Source organism: Cynocephalus volans, chromosome 3, assembly GCF_027409185.1.
Source record: "Cynocephalus volans isolate mCynVol1 chromosome 3, mCynVol1.pri, whole genome shotgun sequence".
Taxonomy (NCBI): domain Eukaryota; kingdom Metazoa; phylum Chordata; class Mammalia; order Dermoptera; family Cynocephalidae; genus Cynocephalus; species Cynocephalus volans.
The window spans coordinates 50,734,174-50,750,754 of record NC_084462.1 but is presented as its reverse complement, the minus strand read 5'-3'; the positions used below and the strand labels follow the sequence as shown (position 1 = coordinate 50,750,754).

Below are 16,581 nucleotides of genomic sequence, written 5' to 3'. Positions count from 1 at the left end.
CTAGGCAGGGAGTGGCAGGCTACAGCCGCATCCCCACGCCCTCGCGAGCTGAAAGAAACCAGACGGGAGAAGCAAAGGCGGGCGGCTGGACGTGGAGTTGGTGGGAGGAGGCGAGCAGAGACGCGGAGCAAAGCTGTCAAACTGCGCGCGGAGCCGGGCGCGGGGCGGGAGAAGGGAGGGGAAAGGAGGGGAGGGCAGGGGAGGGGAGGGGCGGCAGGAGCCGAGAGGGAGCGAGCGGGCTCGCCGCGCCTGAGCAACCCCTGTCTGTCGCTGCCGCTGCCGCTGCCGCCGGCCCGGACTCGCCCGGAGCGCAGGAGGTCTGCCCCGCTGCAAGCGGCGCGCAGAGGCTCCGGCGCCCGCCGCTGCGCCCTCCGGCCCCCTGCTCCTCGCGCCGGCCCCCGCGGGTCCCGGCGGGCGCGAACCCACCATGCAGCTGCAGTTCCGGAGCTGGATGCTGGCCGCGCTCACGCTGCTCGTGGTCTTCCTCATCTTCGCAGACATCTCGGAGATCGAAGAAGAAATCGGGTAAATCGCTGCGCCCGGGCCCGTGCCACAAGCCCTAGCGGAATCTCTCCCTCCCCCCCGTGCTCTCTCCTTCCACACACACACCCGCTTTGTGTGCGCCGCGCCCCCCTGTCGCTCCGCTGAAGAGGTGGGGGACGATTTGGGCAGAGGGTAGCGGTGCCTGGGGCCCGGGACGCTTTGGGGAGTGTAGGGTGGGGGCGCGGCTGGCGTTGGGTGTCCCCGCGTGGGGTGCACGGGCAGCCCCCAGCTGGCCCGCTTGGGAAGCGGACTCGCCCGCCCTGCCCCCCTTCCCCCCGGCGTGTCCGCGCGCAGTGTCGCCGGGGTCTAGGGAGGGCGCCGGGGAGTGTCTTGGGCGGGCGGAGGGGCTGAGAGTGGAGGGAGGCAGGAGTTTCTTTGTCTCCGGCTCGGCCGCTTTCTCGCCTTGGCAAAGTGGGCAGGGGGGCGCTCGGGGATCTCTGAGCTGGGGGAGGGGATCCCCGGGCCGGTGCGGAGGGCGGAGGCTCGGCACCGGCTCCCGGGAAGGAGAATGTCCCCGGCACACGCAGACACGCACACGCACCTCCCTCCCGCTTTGGTGCCCGGCGTGGGGCTTGGCAGCACTCGAGGCGGGCGCGTGGGGCTGGCCTGAGACCCGCGCCCTCGCCTGGCTTTGGACGCTCAGCCAACCCCGGGGCGCCCCCTGCGACCCCGGGTTCCTGTGCGCTCGTACCGCGGAGACCTAGACGTTTTGGCAAACACTGTAACGCCGCCCGGTGGGCTTCTGGACCCCGAGGCGCGCGATCTTGTTCTGGCTTTTCTCCCGATCTCTCCAGAGGTGGGGCGGGACCGCGAGTCCCTAGCTCGGGACTTCCCAGAGCGTGCACTTGCGGCGCGGGATGCACCGGTGGTGTGTCCAGGAGGCTGAGACTAGCTCCCCCACTCCCGCCAAGTCTCCTGCACGCTGGGCTCGGCCCCTCTCCAGAGCCTCCAAAGGGCGGGGACAGGTGGGGAGGCAGTCGGCTTCTGAGTGGGCCAGAGGAGAGCTTCCTGGCCTTGGGCAGGGAGAAAATGAGGTCTCAGGGCAGAGGGTCCCTTGCTCTGTGGGATGAGTGCCGAGCCAGGAGCCCCACACAAGTCCCGTGCCTCGTGCGCCCCTCCTTTGTCCCATTTATTTCATTCATTAGCAGAGCGAGTTGAGGGCCCGCTTAACTGTCAGGTCCCTCAAAAAGAAGATGCCAGTCCTGGGCCCAGGATGCCGAGGCCCTAAGGACCAAAACCTGGGCAGGTGCCACTTCTTGCTCTCTCTTCTCCCCGCCTCTTCCCGGGAATTCCCTTCTGTGAACTCCACCGCGCTTCTCTGCTTCTTTCTCCTCTCCGTTCTTGTCTTCCCCAAGAGCTCCGAAAACTTTCAAAAATGCTGTTCGGTTAATACACGATGTGCCACCAGCTCCCACCAGGAGATAAACACGCTGCTTTCTATAGCTGTTCGCCTCAAAAACGTGGATCAGAAAGGAAATCGGGCAAGTCAAGTCTTGGGGTGATGGAAGATGCAGTGAGGAGGACCTTCCTCTGGGCTCCTGGTTTCCCCCTCCCAGATGTGTGCTCTGCCTGGCCCAGATCACTTGCTGACCTTTGAGGATGTGAGAGGAAGGGATCAGCAGCTGCCCATTGTTCTGCTATGAAAACATAAGTGCCTTGCTCATGCAGGCATCCCTCACTTATCCATTCACTGAACTTTTATCAAATACCTGCTGCATGCCAGGGGCTTTTAATTTTTAAAATACAATCAGGAGATCACTTTGCACATAATGTTGCACTTTCCTGCCAAGTGCATTTTGAAGCGTCCACTTTACACATCAGGTTTTTCCTGCTGGGTATTGAGCAATAAACTCCAAGGCCTGAGCTAAGAAGGGCATTTACGTGCGTGCGTGCGTGCGTGCGTGCGTGCGTGCGTGCGTGCGTGCGTGCGTGCGTGCGTGCGTGCGTGTGTGTGTGTGTCTTCTGCTATGGGTGTTCACTTGGGGGTCCCTTCTTTCTATCCTGCCTCTTTCTGGGCTGATCCTAGAGAAAAATTGTCAAACAGGTCACATGGGTCATCTTCTTTCTCTCTGTTGCCTCTTGTCCTAAGGCTAGTCCCTGGCTAAACCAGTCACAACCCAGGCCTGAGGCACCCCCCTCCCCCTGTCCCTTGGGCCAACACTCTATATGCCATGTGATTGGGACCAACGCTCCAGTCCCACCCATGGTCGGCCACACATGTGTTTATTCCAGAGGAATGCAGGCATATCTAGGTTCACCATGGGTGGGGGAGGGTAGACGTGGGGCAAAGGACTGGAATTCCAGCAGCCCCTTCCATCTGTTTACAAGGGTTTAACACACAGTCACTTAGTTAATCCCTGGAACTACCCCAACTTTGAGTAGCTGGGCTCAGTGCCAGTAAGTGCCTTGGCACAGTGGCCATTGAGGGAAGTCAAGAGGACCCTGTCTTCCTGACGACATGCCCTCCTGGGGGACCCTGAATCATACCAAAGACCATGGTGCTGTTGCTCCAGCCCTGTCCACTCTTCCCCAACTTGTTCTCCACCTGTGCCGGAGAGGATCACAGGTGACATGCCCTTGTCAGTCCCTGGAAGAAAACAATGGTTCTGTAAAAGGATCGCTGTTTCCGGAATGAACAGTGGGACCCTGTGATCTGTTAGGAAGGAAAGAAAGATGGAAGGGAACTTCTTTGAGGGTAAATTTTTCAAGGATTAAGGAATGAAAAGTGAAGGAAGACAGTGAATTACATATGTATTGTCTGGAGAAATAAAACTGAAATTCACTTTTTTTTATGAAGCTCTTGATTGCCTTTCTTACAAAATCAGGCTTTTAATGTGGTGGTCTCGAAGGTCTTATCCTGCCCGAGGAGCTTTTTCTGGGAGACAGGTCTCTTCACCTAAGTGATCATTTTCAAAGTTCCATTTCTTTCTTTTTTTTTCTTTTTTTTTTTTTTTGTCTTTTTCGTGACCGGCACTCAGCCATTGAGTGCACCGGCCATTCCTATATAGGATCCGAACCCGCGGCGGGAGCGTCGCTGCGCTCCCAGCGCCGCACTCTCCCGAGTGCGCCACGGCTCGGCCCCAAAGTTCCATTTCTAACTCTCTTGTTCTCATTCAGCAGAGGTGGAACAAGAAAAGGAAATGTAGGAAGATAAGTTCTCTGCAAAGATCCCAGAGAGTCCTGCCTGTTAGCTGAGGAGCAAATTCAGATTCTAAGTCAGAGATTGGGTGGGGTTTTGAGAAAATAGCTCCTTACCAACTCATGCAGCTTCCTCAGTTTTAGAGTCAGTAGGACCGAGTTCTAAGCTAAAGTCTTCTGGTTGTTCCCTGGGCTTTAGTATTGAGTATAACCTCTATGAGAGGGGTGCGGGACATGGCTGTCCTGCCCCCTGCAGAGTCCCCAGAACCAGGCACACAGAAGGCATTCAATAAATGTCTATTGGATGAATATCCTTCCCTCCTTCTTGAGTCTGGCACAGTAGTTACACACACATCTTTGGGCAAGATTGAGCCTTAGGACAAGAAGGAAGCAGAGGGCTCCCCCCAAAGAAACCTCTTCTCTTTGTATCAATTAGGGTAAATTTGACCCTGAGAAGTAATATCACTTATCTAAATCACATGCCAGCTAGTTAAGGGCAGGGCAGGTTTGCAGGGGTCCCCTCTGTTGTAACTCAGTGCCTAGTCCCCAGATGAGCTCCTGTAATCGTAAAAGAGTTACAGAACTCTGGTTAGAGAGGAAGTAGGTAACTAGCACTAATAACAATAGCAATCATGACAATGATAAAGATAATGATGGTAGTTAGCATTTATTGAGGGCTCACTGTAAGCCAAGAGCCATTCCAAGTGCTTTATAGACATTAACACATTTCATCCTCATGGCAACCCAATGGCCACCTACCGGTGGCACCAAGAGTTACTATTTGCGAGCTTTGTGTGCCAGACAATGTGCTAACTGCTTTGAAGCACTAGTTCAATGAATCTTCACCAGACTCCTCCAAGCTAGGTACTGTTGCTATCCCCAGATTTTCTGATAAGGAAACTGAGGCTCAGAGAGGTTGTATAACTTGTTAGTGATAAAGCAAGTCCTTGACCCTGGCTCTATGGGAGGCCAAAGCCCATGCTCTTGACCATCACTCTAGACTGCCCTGTCCTCTGAATTATTTTTTCCCTATGCTAATATTAGGAAATAGGTCTCAGGACTTGTCTTTTTAATTCATTCCCTGGGGTTCTTTCAAAGGCCCAGAGTTTTCCTAAGAGCCTGGTCTGGCCTTAATAGATTCCCCCTCAGTAACTTAGAAAGAGAGAAGGTACATTAGGACTGGAGAAGGACTCAGGGCTCATCTCTCCAAAATGTCCCTCTGGTCCAGCTAAGTTCACTGTGATGCTAGATGACAGAATGGCATTAACTCCAGCCTTCCATACAAGGTCACCTGCCATGGAGACTAGCATGCAAGACTCTCAGGCACAGCCATGGGCTAAAGCTTCTGGAGGAGGAAAAACTCCCATCCCATTGCAGACCTGTTTCTGACGTCTATTGAATGGGCCTTCCCCGCTTCTGTGATTAAGCATCCAGGAGTCTGGAGTAGGGATGATAGTAAAGACATTTAACAACTGGTCCCTCCCCAGCACTGACCTGTTAGAATGGACATGTGACCAGTCAGGTCATCCAGTACACCATGGCCAGGGGCCCTAGTGCAACCCATCCAAACATGGGTTCTGTCTGGGAAAGCAGTAGACAGGAGAGGCTAAGGCTGATCATCAGGATGACTAGATCTGTGAACGGGCAGTGCAGTGACTACTGGCATCAGCAAAGAGTAAGGTGAGGTGCACCATTCAGTGGAGGAGGCCAGGTAGGTGTGAAAGGAAATGACCTTGAGTAGCTACAGTCCAGGTACCCTGTAAGGAGCAAACATTTTTGCTCAAGGCAATGCAATTTTTTTTTTTTTTTTTGGAAAAATCCCATTCTTCTCCCCAGTCCTTGTGTACTTTAGTCACGTATAAACATGATTAGAGGATAAAACAGGAAAGAAAGAAGGTCTGGTTTTAACTCACTTTCTCCAAGTCCTTGCTGCCAACTGTTCCTAGCATCAAATTTAAATTGTAAATAGATATCCATCTTAGAAACCAATTCACCACTCAGGGCCTCTTTCCCCTTGTAAAGCAGGGTTGCTAGGTTTTAAAATTGTTTTAGGTTTTACAAATGGGGAGTGTTGTAAATTGCAAATTATAAATACTTCTTAGAGAGAGTAGAATTCCAGAAAGGCTCCCATTGCTTTTAGCAGGGCATGCAATGCAACGCATAATCTGCACTTGCCTCCCTCTTCAGCCTCCCTGGGCTCCAGCCATCCTCTGTTGCTCGCAGTTCCCCAGAATGCACCATGGTCTCATACCTCTGTACCTCTGCACATGCTGTTCCTCCTTTCTGGAACACCCTCCCTGCACACACTATCCTTCCTGCTTTTCCTAGGTCCTTCCTGCTGCTCCGTACCCCCCACCTTTTCCTAGGTCCTTCCTTCCCCTGACTGCTCTGTCTCCGCCTTCAAGGCTGAGGTCTGGTATCACCTTCTTTGCAAAGCATTCCCAGACTCTAGCCCCTCCTCAGACAGTCTGGGTTAGTTTCCCCTCCTGTATGCACCTTTATCCTGTCAGGCCAGCATCCTATGGTGACAAGTACCCGTTCAAATCCTAGATCTATGACTCATCAGCTGTGGATTCCTGTGCAAGTTACTTCACTGCTCCACACCTCAGTTTGTCCACATATAGTTCCACTATTATGTTTTATTTATCCCTTATCCCCAGCCCCTGGTGATAAGTACATGGCTTAGTAAATGAAGCCCATAGAATATTTTTTGAATGAACAAACTTGAGCCTAAGATATGGCAAAAATAAGCATTCAACATCTCTGCGCCAAAAGGTGTATACTATTGTAATGACAATTAAACACCCTCAGCTTGAGCAGAAAGACTACTGCTTTTCCCACATATTCAACAAAGAGGGCACAGCTCAGTGATGGACATAGTCTCTCTGTGACATTATTCACTGTTTCAAAAGGTTGGGGACAGGCCAATGGAAATGAACCCCTTGCTAGTTTGTAAAAGAGGAGGATCCAGTGGTGTGTTTGCCTACTGGCAGTTCAGATAAAAAGCAAAGAGGTGGAGCCCAGACTCCCAGCCCTTGCCCAGCTCTTTATTCTCCAGAGAGCTCTTTCCAGCCCTGTCCCTGCTCTTAGTGCCACTGAGGCTGCCACCTCCTGCCTGGAGAGACTGTGCAGCTCTTTCTGTATTGCTGTAAGAGCTTCCATACCAGCATTCAGAGCAAACTAGGAACTTGGGGACAGCTGTTTCCTTCCAAGGGCTGGTCCCCCGAAAGGATGCTGGACATTGAGTGAGGCATTGAGAGAGTAAGAAATGTGAGATCAGGTCCGAGTGTGTCATCTCAAAGATTTTCTTTATTAAGGACTTTAAAATGGTGTTTTTATTTTAAAACTCGGGGCAAACCAGGGAGTTGTGATGATGGGTAAGAACTTGGAGCAGGTGCATGGACCCAAGACAAGCTCAGGACCTCGTCTCTCTCAGCTGCCTCAAGCAACAATGAGTTAGAGAGGCAGATGGAACGATACAGGGAAAAGAACTGAGGGAGGGCCAGGAACACGAATGCCACCAGCTGAGTGAGTCAGGTGGCTCTCTCCTGCCAGGAGATAAGGACAGGCCCATCTCTGGAGAGGCGCCCTAGGGTGAGGCACCGTCCCCTGTGTCTGACTGATGGCTGTCTGGGGCTTGCTTGCTGTCTCTCCAGTGCTGAGCTTTTCCTTAAGTGTTGAGATTAGTCACTCTCCTGGGTGGCAGCTGGGCTGGTTTTAAATTCTCCCCAGTCGCCTGCAATTCGTCACCCTGCTAGGAAGCTGCCCGGTGTCCTGACGGGACCTGTTTGTCCCAGAGTTTTCTCAGCTTCAGCTGTCACTGACTTCTCGGTGGCACAGAGGGAATGGCTCCAGCCAGGGAGAGAGCAGTGGCCCCTACTCGACATGTGTCTGTGTTATACGTTGGCAGCCGTGCTCCCGATGCTCCCAAGCACTTGGGATCCTGACTCGCTCCCCATGCAAATCCAGCGTCCGCCTTGCTGTGGGTGTGTGAGTTCCAACACTGCTCCGTGAGAGTGAAGCCCTCGCTCCTTCAAAGGGTTTGCCCAGTGCTGTTGCTGTTGGAGGAGCACAGAGGGACTTAGCCCTTCTCCCTGGTCCCTTCTTGAGGTTCAGGGCTACAATTCCTCCTCCTGCTCCGGCCTCTTAGTCAATGGCTAGAGGTTGGGATGACCCCTAGTCAGTAGTTCCCGAAGGCTGATCTGCTGATCCTTAAAGAAAAAGAACAGAAAAAGGAAAAGCACATTGTAGCCATGACAATTAAGTTAGTTTCAAGTTGCCGGCTGTCATTGTTTGAGAAGAGTGCTTCTATATTCTGAGATGTTCTTTTTTCTTTGGGTGACTAAGATGTCCTTTCTTTTATGAAAGAGGGTGGTGCTGGATGGGAGCTGTAATGCTCTTCCTTGACCAAAGAGGTTGGTAACCCTGTGACTCCCCAACCCCAATTTTTTGGAAATGTAGCTGGTCCTTGAAATCTAATAATCTGGGGTCTGGGTTCTCAAGGTACCACGACAGGATTAATTCAGGAAACATAGCCTCACTCCTCACATTTTTCCCCCCATGGAGGCTGATGCCAGTACAGAAGAACAACAGTCATTTTTTGCATATCTGCTGTGTGCCAAATCATATAATAAACACATTAGCATATCACACCTGTAATCTTCCCAACCGTCCAATGAGGTCTGTTATATTATCCCCATTCTACAGATAAGGAAACTGAGGTGCAGAGCAGTTAAGTGACTTGGACAAAGTCACACAGCTAGTAGGGTGCAGGGCTGGGATTTGAACCCTGGCTCCAGGAAACAAGGAAAACTATCTAAAAATGATGTGCTGAATAACATACCATGGAAAAAAATACACATGCTCTATTTGCAAGGGAAAAATCTTGGAAACACAAAGATCTGTGGGAGAGAGAAGCCTGGGATGCATCCATGCTGAAGGAGACCTTAGGAGACAGCAGATTAGAGCCCAGGCCATAATGGGATGTGGCAGCCAAGAAGATCGATACAACTTAGGGTTGCCAGCTCTGAAACACCTCAATGCAGAATGGGGGGACAGGGAGGGGTGACACTGCTCTGCTTCCCCGCTTTCCCTCTCCTCCACCGAGCCTCATCAGGATGGCTCTGGAGCATGGCCTTTGTTTAACGATCCCATTCCCAGAGAGACAGACACACACACACACCGAGAGAAGAGACAAACAACCCAGATGATTAAGGCCTGGAGGAATTTTCTTCTGGAGAAAGATGGAAGAGCTGTGCTCTCAGCTTCTTCCAGCTGGGTGGAGCCAGCTGAAGAAAGAGGGAAGGAAGCCCTGTAGGGGGGTTTCACGCAGGGAGATGGGACATCCCAGGAGCCCCATTTCCTTTGGACTGATGCCATTCTGCTGAGAGCTTACACTGGCCATCTCCTCCCAACCTCCCTGTTTGCCCATTTGGAGAGGAGGAAATGGAGGCTCAGAGAGGTTCCAGGACTTGCTAAAGTCACACAGCTAGTAAAGGAGGAGCTGGGATTCCAACCAGGTTTGCCTGACTCTGTGGCCCACCTGCTCTTAGCTACATTTTTGTACTGAAGTGACCTGGCTGCCTTCCCATTCCTCCTGCCTCCTGCCTCTTGCCTTGGGCCTCCTACACTCTATCCCCTTTCCTGTACAACACAGAGTTAGTAATGGAATGCTGGGAATTTTGAGACTACAGAAAAAAACTTAACAATGTCAGATATCCTCCCAACACAGTCGTGGCCGTGACCACTGGGCGCGACATTTCAGCAGACGCTGAGGAAAGGAGGCACCCCTGGACTCTGCCCGCTGAGGTGTGGGTGCTTGTATTAGGTTTCCCCAGCTCTAATTTCAAGAAGGAGAACATTGGCTGTGTTCAGAGGAGCAATACGCAGGGTGGCTTCACACCTTCTTCCTTGGTAAATGCCAGCATAGCTTAAATAATGAAGGCACGGGGCATAAGATGTCTGGAGAAAATTAGTTCGTAAATTGATAGGGCAGGGGACTTTTGTTTGCTATTTTCCTGTAAGCAGAGAAGGCCTTCCTACTGTACCTCGGAGGTTCCTGAAATTTGAGACTTGACTTTAAGTGGTCTCTACATGATGTCCAAACAGCAGAGAAAGGCAAGAGAGAAGCTCCCGGTGGAGTTCTGTCCCGGCTGCCTGGGCTGGACACGCTGGACAGCAGCAGCATGCTGACAGATGGCCTCCCAAAGAAAGACCCGTGATGGCCCAGCCTGGGCAGTGGAGCCAGCCAAGGCTCCACACCCCTTCCCCAGCCTGCCAGGGCTGCCCACCAGAGCTCTAACCCCCAGCAGAGTGTCACAGTGATTCATTTAGGTCTTTATCATACATCTCTCCCAGCTGCCAACCGGGGCCTTACTTTTCTCCTATCTATGAGGACTGACAAGGTCTCCCTAGAGCTGGACTCACTGCTCATAATTCAGGACATTGGGCCACACCTTTGGAGCAGCTGGGAGCTGCTATTGGAAGACTGAGGCTCTAGTCTTCTGTGTGACCTCAGGCAAGTGACCTCACCTCTCTGAGCCTCGATTTCCTAAGGGGAAAAATGAAGTTAATAATATCCAACTCACAGCGCTCTGGGGATTAAATAAAACACAACTGATGGGAACGTAAAGTGTGCAAAACAGTATGGTGGTTCCTTAAAAAATGTAACATAGAATTGCCATATGATCCAGCAATTCCACTTCTGGGTGTATATCCAAAAGAAGAGTCTCATGTGTACACCCATATTCATAGTGGCACTATTCACAATAGCCAAAAGGTGGAAGCAACCTGAGTGTCCATTAGTGGCTGAATAGATAAGCAACATGTGGTATATCCATACAATGGAATATTAATTTGGCCAAAGAAGGAAGGAAACTCTGACAAATGCTACAACGTGGATGAACCTTGAAGACATCATGCTAAGTGAAATAAGCCAGAGACAAAGGACAAATACTGTTTGATTTCACTCATGTGAGGTATCAAGAGTAGTCACATTTGTAGAGACAGGAAGTAGAATGGTGGTTGCCAGGGGCTGGGGGAGGGGAGAATGGGGTATTGTTGTTTAATGGGTACAAAGTTTCAGTTTTGTAGGATGAGAAAGAGGTCTGGAGATGGATGGTGGTGAGGGTTGCATAGTAATGTGAGTGTACTTAATACTGCTGACTTAATATAGTTTATGTACTTAATGTACACTTAAAATAGTTAAGCTGGTAAATTTTCTGTTATATGTATTTTACCACACTTTTTTAAAACACACACTCACACACTTGAAAGCAGCCAGAAGAGTGCTCAAGACATGTTGATTTATTTTAACAGCAGTTGTGGTTTTAACAAAGCAATATCAATGTGAGTGTTATTTTAAGTTAAAAAAATAATATAATGCCAAAAAGCATGGTAGGGAGGGAATGGAGGGAGGAAAAAGGAAGGAATACAGACACAGAATTAGAAAAATACAAGCCATTACTTTGTTGTATGTTTGGATACACTTGCTGGAGGTGGCCCAAATTCCCAACACCTGGGATTCGGGATTGTGATAAGTGCAAACACATACTTTTTGTGGCTGCTCTGTAAATGCTTATTGGCCTGCCTGCCTGTCTAAGTTCAGTGGCAGGGCCCATAAGTTCTCATAAAAGCCTAAACTGCATGGAAGGGCACAGAGTCGTGGTGGAGTGGGGCTGGGAGGCCAAGGCCAAGACCGTCCAGCTGCTCCTCTCTCCCAGGTCCAGATTCCCAGCTGCTCCTTCCTTGATCACCTGCACAGGGGTGAACCTGAAAAGAAAACAGACTCCCAAAATGTTGACCCCAAGATTTGGCTCCTGCTGGGCTGACAAGAGCTGGGCTACAGCAATCTCTTCCCTTTCAGGCTCAAGCCACCAATTCCCACAAGACAGTAGGAATGTGCAAGTGCTGTGGATTCCTGGAGGCAAGAAGTGCCAAAGCTGGTTCTCGAAGGGCTTGTTCAAATCACAGTGCTGGGTCCCACCCTGCGGTTCCTGGGGCCTGAGAGTTTGCATCTCTGGCAAGTTCCAGGTGATGCTGATACTGCTGGCCTTTCTGAGGACCACACTTTAAGAACCACTGGGCTATAGTCTTGTCACTCAAAGTGTGGTCCTCATACCAGCAACATGGTTGTCATCTGGAGGTTTGGTAGAAATGCCAAATCTCAGCCTCATCCCAGACCCAGACCTGCTGAATCTGAATCTGCACTGTAACAAGACCCCAGGCAATACGTATGCACACTCTGCTGATGGGAATAATTCCCTGCCCTCTGCAGAGCCCCTGCCCCTGCCAGTGACCCTAGCCCATCACACCAGGGGAACGTGTCCATGTATCTCCAATGCCCAGCACAGAGTAGGCCTACAGGGACCCTCAAAGGGATGTCAGAAAAATGAACAATTATTTATATTACAGCCACCTGTTCAATGCCTATGTGTGCAACAGGAGCTTTTCATACATTATTTCATACATTTATTATAAAACCCCTGCAAAAGCCTCTTTATAGACGTGTAAACTGAAACTTAGGTAGAGTAACTGTTTAATAAGCACTGAAAAAGGACCTGCATTGTATCAAGGTCTAGCTGGCCATTTCCCTGGGTGCCAGGGATTTAGCCATGTAGATTAGCCTACCTCTCTCCTTTTGTCCTCCCAAATCAGGCCCAAGGCATGAGGTGAGGCAAGGAGAAATCTTAGCCAAGGGTCGCATTGATTTATTGAATGAGTCTAAGGAGGCTGCATATGTCCAGAAACAGCCTTGACCCAGGTCTGGAGCACCTGATGGAAATTTCTAGAGAAGCTAGATGGCAAGGCTCTCCTTGGCTGTGCCATTAAGCCCCCTCATGAGCTCAACTAGGATGCGATGGCAAACGGCCCCATTCACAGTTGGCGCACGCAGACACGGCTTCCTAGAGTCCTGGGGGTTCCTGAGTGGATCTGGGGGCCTGCCCAGTCTGCAATCTAATTCTGAACAATACTCTCAGTTGTAAAAAGCAGAGGAATTGTGAAGGGAGGCCTCTAGGGGTGATGGAAGGCAAGTACAGGGGAGCCTTTTAAAACCAATCTGCTCTTCCAGATAAATACAGCCTCTGGGCAGGCTGGAAGCCAAGAATTTAATTGTATTTATTTTTGCCATTACCATCTTCTATTTAGGGCAAGGGATATTGCTATTCTATTTATGGTAGTGATATAAAGATTCCTTTTGTGATAAATTCATTTAAGTTTTTAAGTGAGTCAATTTAGGAAAAAGTATAAAGTCAATAAAGTTGAGTTAGTGAAACACATGAAGGTAGACCTGGAAAATGACTAAGTTCATGCAGTGACATGCCAGCCTTACTTCTTCCCCATGGCCATCATCTACCCTAGATGGTAGCAAAGTCATGAAAACTCCTTGCAAAACTTCTATAGAGAATGGGTGAGTTAATCCTCCGAAAGGTGCCTAGTTACGGAAATGATTTGTCACTATATTTGGGAAATTGCCCAGCACACAACAAAAGGAATCTTCCAATGAAACAATCTTATGGATGATTTAAAAAGTGTGCACCAACATTCCGGGAGGAAAGGATGCTTTAGGCCCGAGAAGACCCTCTGCTCCCTGCAATACCACTAGGTCAGACTCCCATCTTGCAGTCTTTGGAGCTCTCTGCTTCTCTTTGGTACTTGCTATGGTTCGAATGTGTCTCCCAAAGTTCATGTGTTGGAAATTTAATCCCCAATTCAACACTGTTAGGAGGTGGGGCCTAATAAGTGGTGATTAGCTCATAAGGGCTCTGTCCTCATGAACGGATTAATGTTATCTCAGGAATGGGTTAGCCACAGCGAGAGTTGGCTTGTTATAAAAGCAAGTTCATCCTTCTCTTGCCCTTCTGTATTCTGCGTGGGCTGACACAGCACGAAGGCCCTTACCAGACGCCAGCGCCGTGCTCTTAGAGCCAAACACATTTATGTTCATTATAGATTACCTAGTCTGTGGTATTCTGTTATAGCAACATAAAGCAGACCGAGGCAGCTCCTCTCCATACACTTCATATTTGCTGTGTGGTGTCTTCCTGCCTGCTAGATTGTAGCTCCTTGAGGTCTAGGACCATTTCAGATCTGTACCGTGTTGTACTTTCAGCTCCTTGTATGATGCCTGGGCAGAGAGTAGGTGCTCCTTTGGAGAATGAAGGAAAGAAAGGAGGCAGGGCAGGAAGAGGAGGGAGTCAGTTATTTGAGAGAGGCTCAGAAAGGCCCTTGTCACTTCTATTCTGGGATCATTTACATATTTCTCTTCATGGCCAAAGGAGAGAAAATGTGGGGGATTATATTAGCTCCCTGCATAACTGTCTGACTTGAAATCCATCGAGCTCCATCTTATTTATAGAGGAAGCCCATTTTCTTTACACGCTCCCCCATTCCGTGAAGACCAGCCCACAGTTTAAGTAGGTATTCCTAGCAGCCTAGCAGGCTAAATCACAGTTCATGGAAAGATTCATATTATCTTTTAATTTTATTTTTCTATGAACTTTTTGAAGTACCTTCGTCTACAGGCTCCAGGGCCTTGTACTCAGAAGCCAGAGGACTGGAGGGATGTGGCTGGCATTGGGAATCAGGCGAGCTGGCTCCTGGCAGGCTGAGATCAAGCTGATAACAAGGAGATTAATAAGGGTCTGCAACCTCCTCAGTCCTGCAGCATTGAGGAGGGTTTTTGAATCAACGCTGGTCTGGCTGGCTTAATGGTACCTAATCTTGCCTTTTGTAGCTCAAACATTTGGGAGTTGAGATCAATTGAGATAAAATAAAGTGAAACGTGTTGACTTTTGGATTTTCAGTCTTCATCAGAGTCCCATTGTGTAGTGCTGTTTTTATTTTCTGTCTTGGAAATAGACAGAGATTAGTCACTGGAGAGGCTTGTTCTGTCTGGACTAGGTGATAGCATATTTACTTTTGTTCTTATTTTTTTTCCATCTTCCACTAGATGATTCTACATGAGGGAAGTACCGATTTTTGTCCTGTTCATGTCTGCATACCCAAGGCATGGCACCTGATAAATACCCAATAACTATTTCTCAAGTGTAGCATTTCAGCATAACCATCACTGACTATGTGCCCGTAGGCAGCTTGCTGAAAAAGCCAATCTGTTTCCAATTAGGTGCAAAAACAGCAGCCTTATAAGCCACTCACAGTGTCCCTGGAAAAAAGCATTAGGCTCCCTGGTCCCTGGTTCCTTTGACAGTTACCATGAGCTTTGTGCAGATATCACAAAGCTGTGTGAGTGAAATGCACCCAACTCAGTCCACACAGGTGCTCACAAGCCCTGTGCTAGATACCAGGGACATGCCACGTAAATACAGCACAGATGAGATGTTCAAGGAGTTTGTGGTCTGCTGGGGGAGAGTTCCTGCATAATGAAGAGAAATGTGTCTGGAGGTGAGAGGTCAGAGGTCTGCGCTTTGGGTGTGGAATTGCCACCAGCAGGCCATTATCTCAAGGCAGGCCTTAACCTCTCTGGGCTTCGGTTTTCCCATCTATAAAATACCAGTTAGACGACCCACAGGTCTTCTCTAGCTCTAAGGTGTCAGAACCGGGTGACTATCTCAATGAGTTTCCCTGTTGAGTGGAGTTTAGATGCACTGAAAATAGCTAGTCTTTTTGCTGTGCCTCCAAATTCCTTGCCCTGTAATTTTAGATCAGGGCAATAAATAGGTGCTGTTCTATTTTCACCTACCACCTGTTCTACATTAAAAAGAACAAAAGGCCACCAGAAGGGATGAGGAAGACAAGCAATATACTGAGCATCTGCTCAATGCCAGCCATCTCATTTGACGTTTCACATCGCATTGACACCTTTTGATACAGTTGCAACCACTTGGAAAATTATTATATTGCAACAGGATTGGCTTCTGGATAAATTATTTTTAACATACCGTGTTTTAGAAAGGCTCATGAGCATATGGAAAAACTATTATTAAGAATAGCTATTTGGTGATTTGGGAAGCCTTCTTCATTTAGCTATCAAGAAAATTCATCACCACCAACAAACTTTTGTTTGTTATCAGCCTAGTTGCAGTCTCTGTCCTCTGTGGTGATCCCCCCCCGCCCCAAGCACTAAAAACAAAAATGGCAATATCGTGCTCATGGTACTGATGATTCGTACTAGAGCAGCTCCAAAGAGGAAGTTCTCCACAGAGGACTGGGGACTCCAGAGACAGTTCTGGAGAAGGCGAGGTCAGGCTGGGACTTGAAGGAGCGGTCCAAGGACTTAGATGGAAAAAGGATGAAGTGGGCAATCCAGATGGGGAGAATGGACCAAACTGAAGATGGTGCCAGCATACAACAGGATCTGAGCTTACGTGTGTAGCTTGACTGGGGCAGAGGCTTTGGCAGTACCTCAAGGTAGAGAAAAATAAGGTAGGACAGAGGGCTCAGAGCCAGGCCATCAAGGGCTAAGGAACTCAGACATGATTCTTTGGAAGATTCTTTGGTTTAACTTGGTGTCCAAAGACCTCTAAAGAGTCTGTGATGGGTTTCAGGAAATCTGTGAACCCCTTGAAATTGTAGGCATTTTTCTGGGCAGAGGATCCATCCATCTCAAAGGATTCTCAAAAGGATCCACAAAAGCTTAAGAGGAGCTTACATGGACAATTGGAACTCTTGAAGGGCTTTGAACAAAGTCTGTCAGACAATGTGTAAGTTGCTCAGAGGGAGCAGGAACTGGGAAGACCACCCAGACCACCCAGGGAGCAGTGTTGAGGGTCTGGGCTGGGGTAGTATAAATGGAAAGGCAGACAGAGTTAGGGTGTTGTGGTTACAGAGAAGAAATGTCACTGCTCCAGCACACTGGGGACTGTCAGTCATGCCTGGGAGAAGGACTGAGCCCACCGCAGGTGCAGGACTCCAGAGGGGAAGCTGCGTTTTATGGTCCTG

General features: G+C 49.5%; 1 protein-coding gene across 1 annotated transcript in view; it reads left to right on the top strand.

Annotated features, from left to right (window-relative positions):
• Positions 1-427: 427 nt before the first annotated feature.
• The window catches only part of ST8SIA2 (ST8 alpha-N-acetyl-neuraminide alpha-2,8-sialyltransferase 2), a 70,013-nt gene continuing 53,859 nt past the window's right edge, over positions 428-16,581 (top strand). The window contains exon 1 of the mRNA XM_063091338.1: positions 428-525. Within this exon, the coding sequence (XP_062947408.1) occupies positions 428-525 (98 nt within the window). The remainder of the gene's footprint in view (positions 526-16,581) is intronic.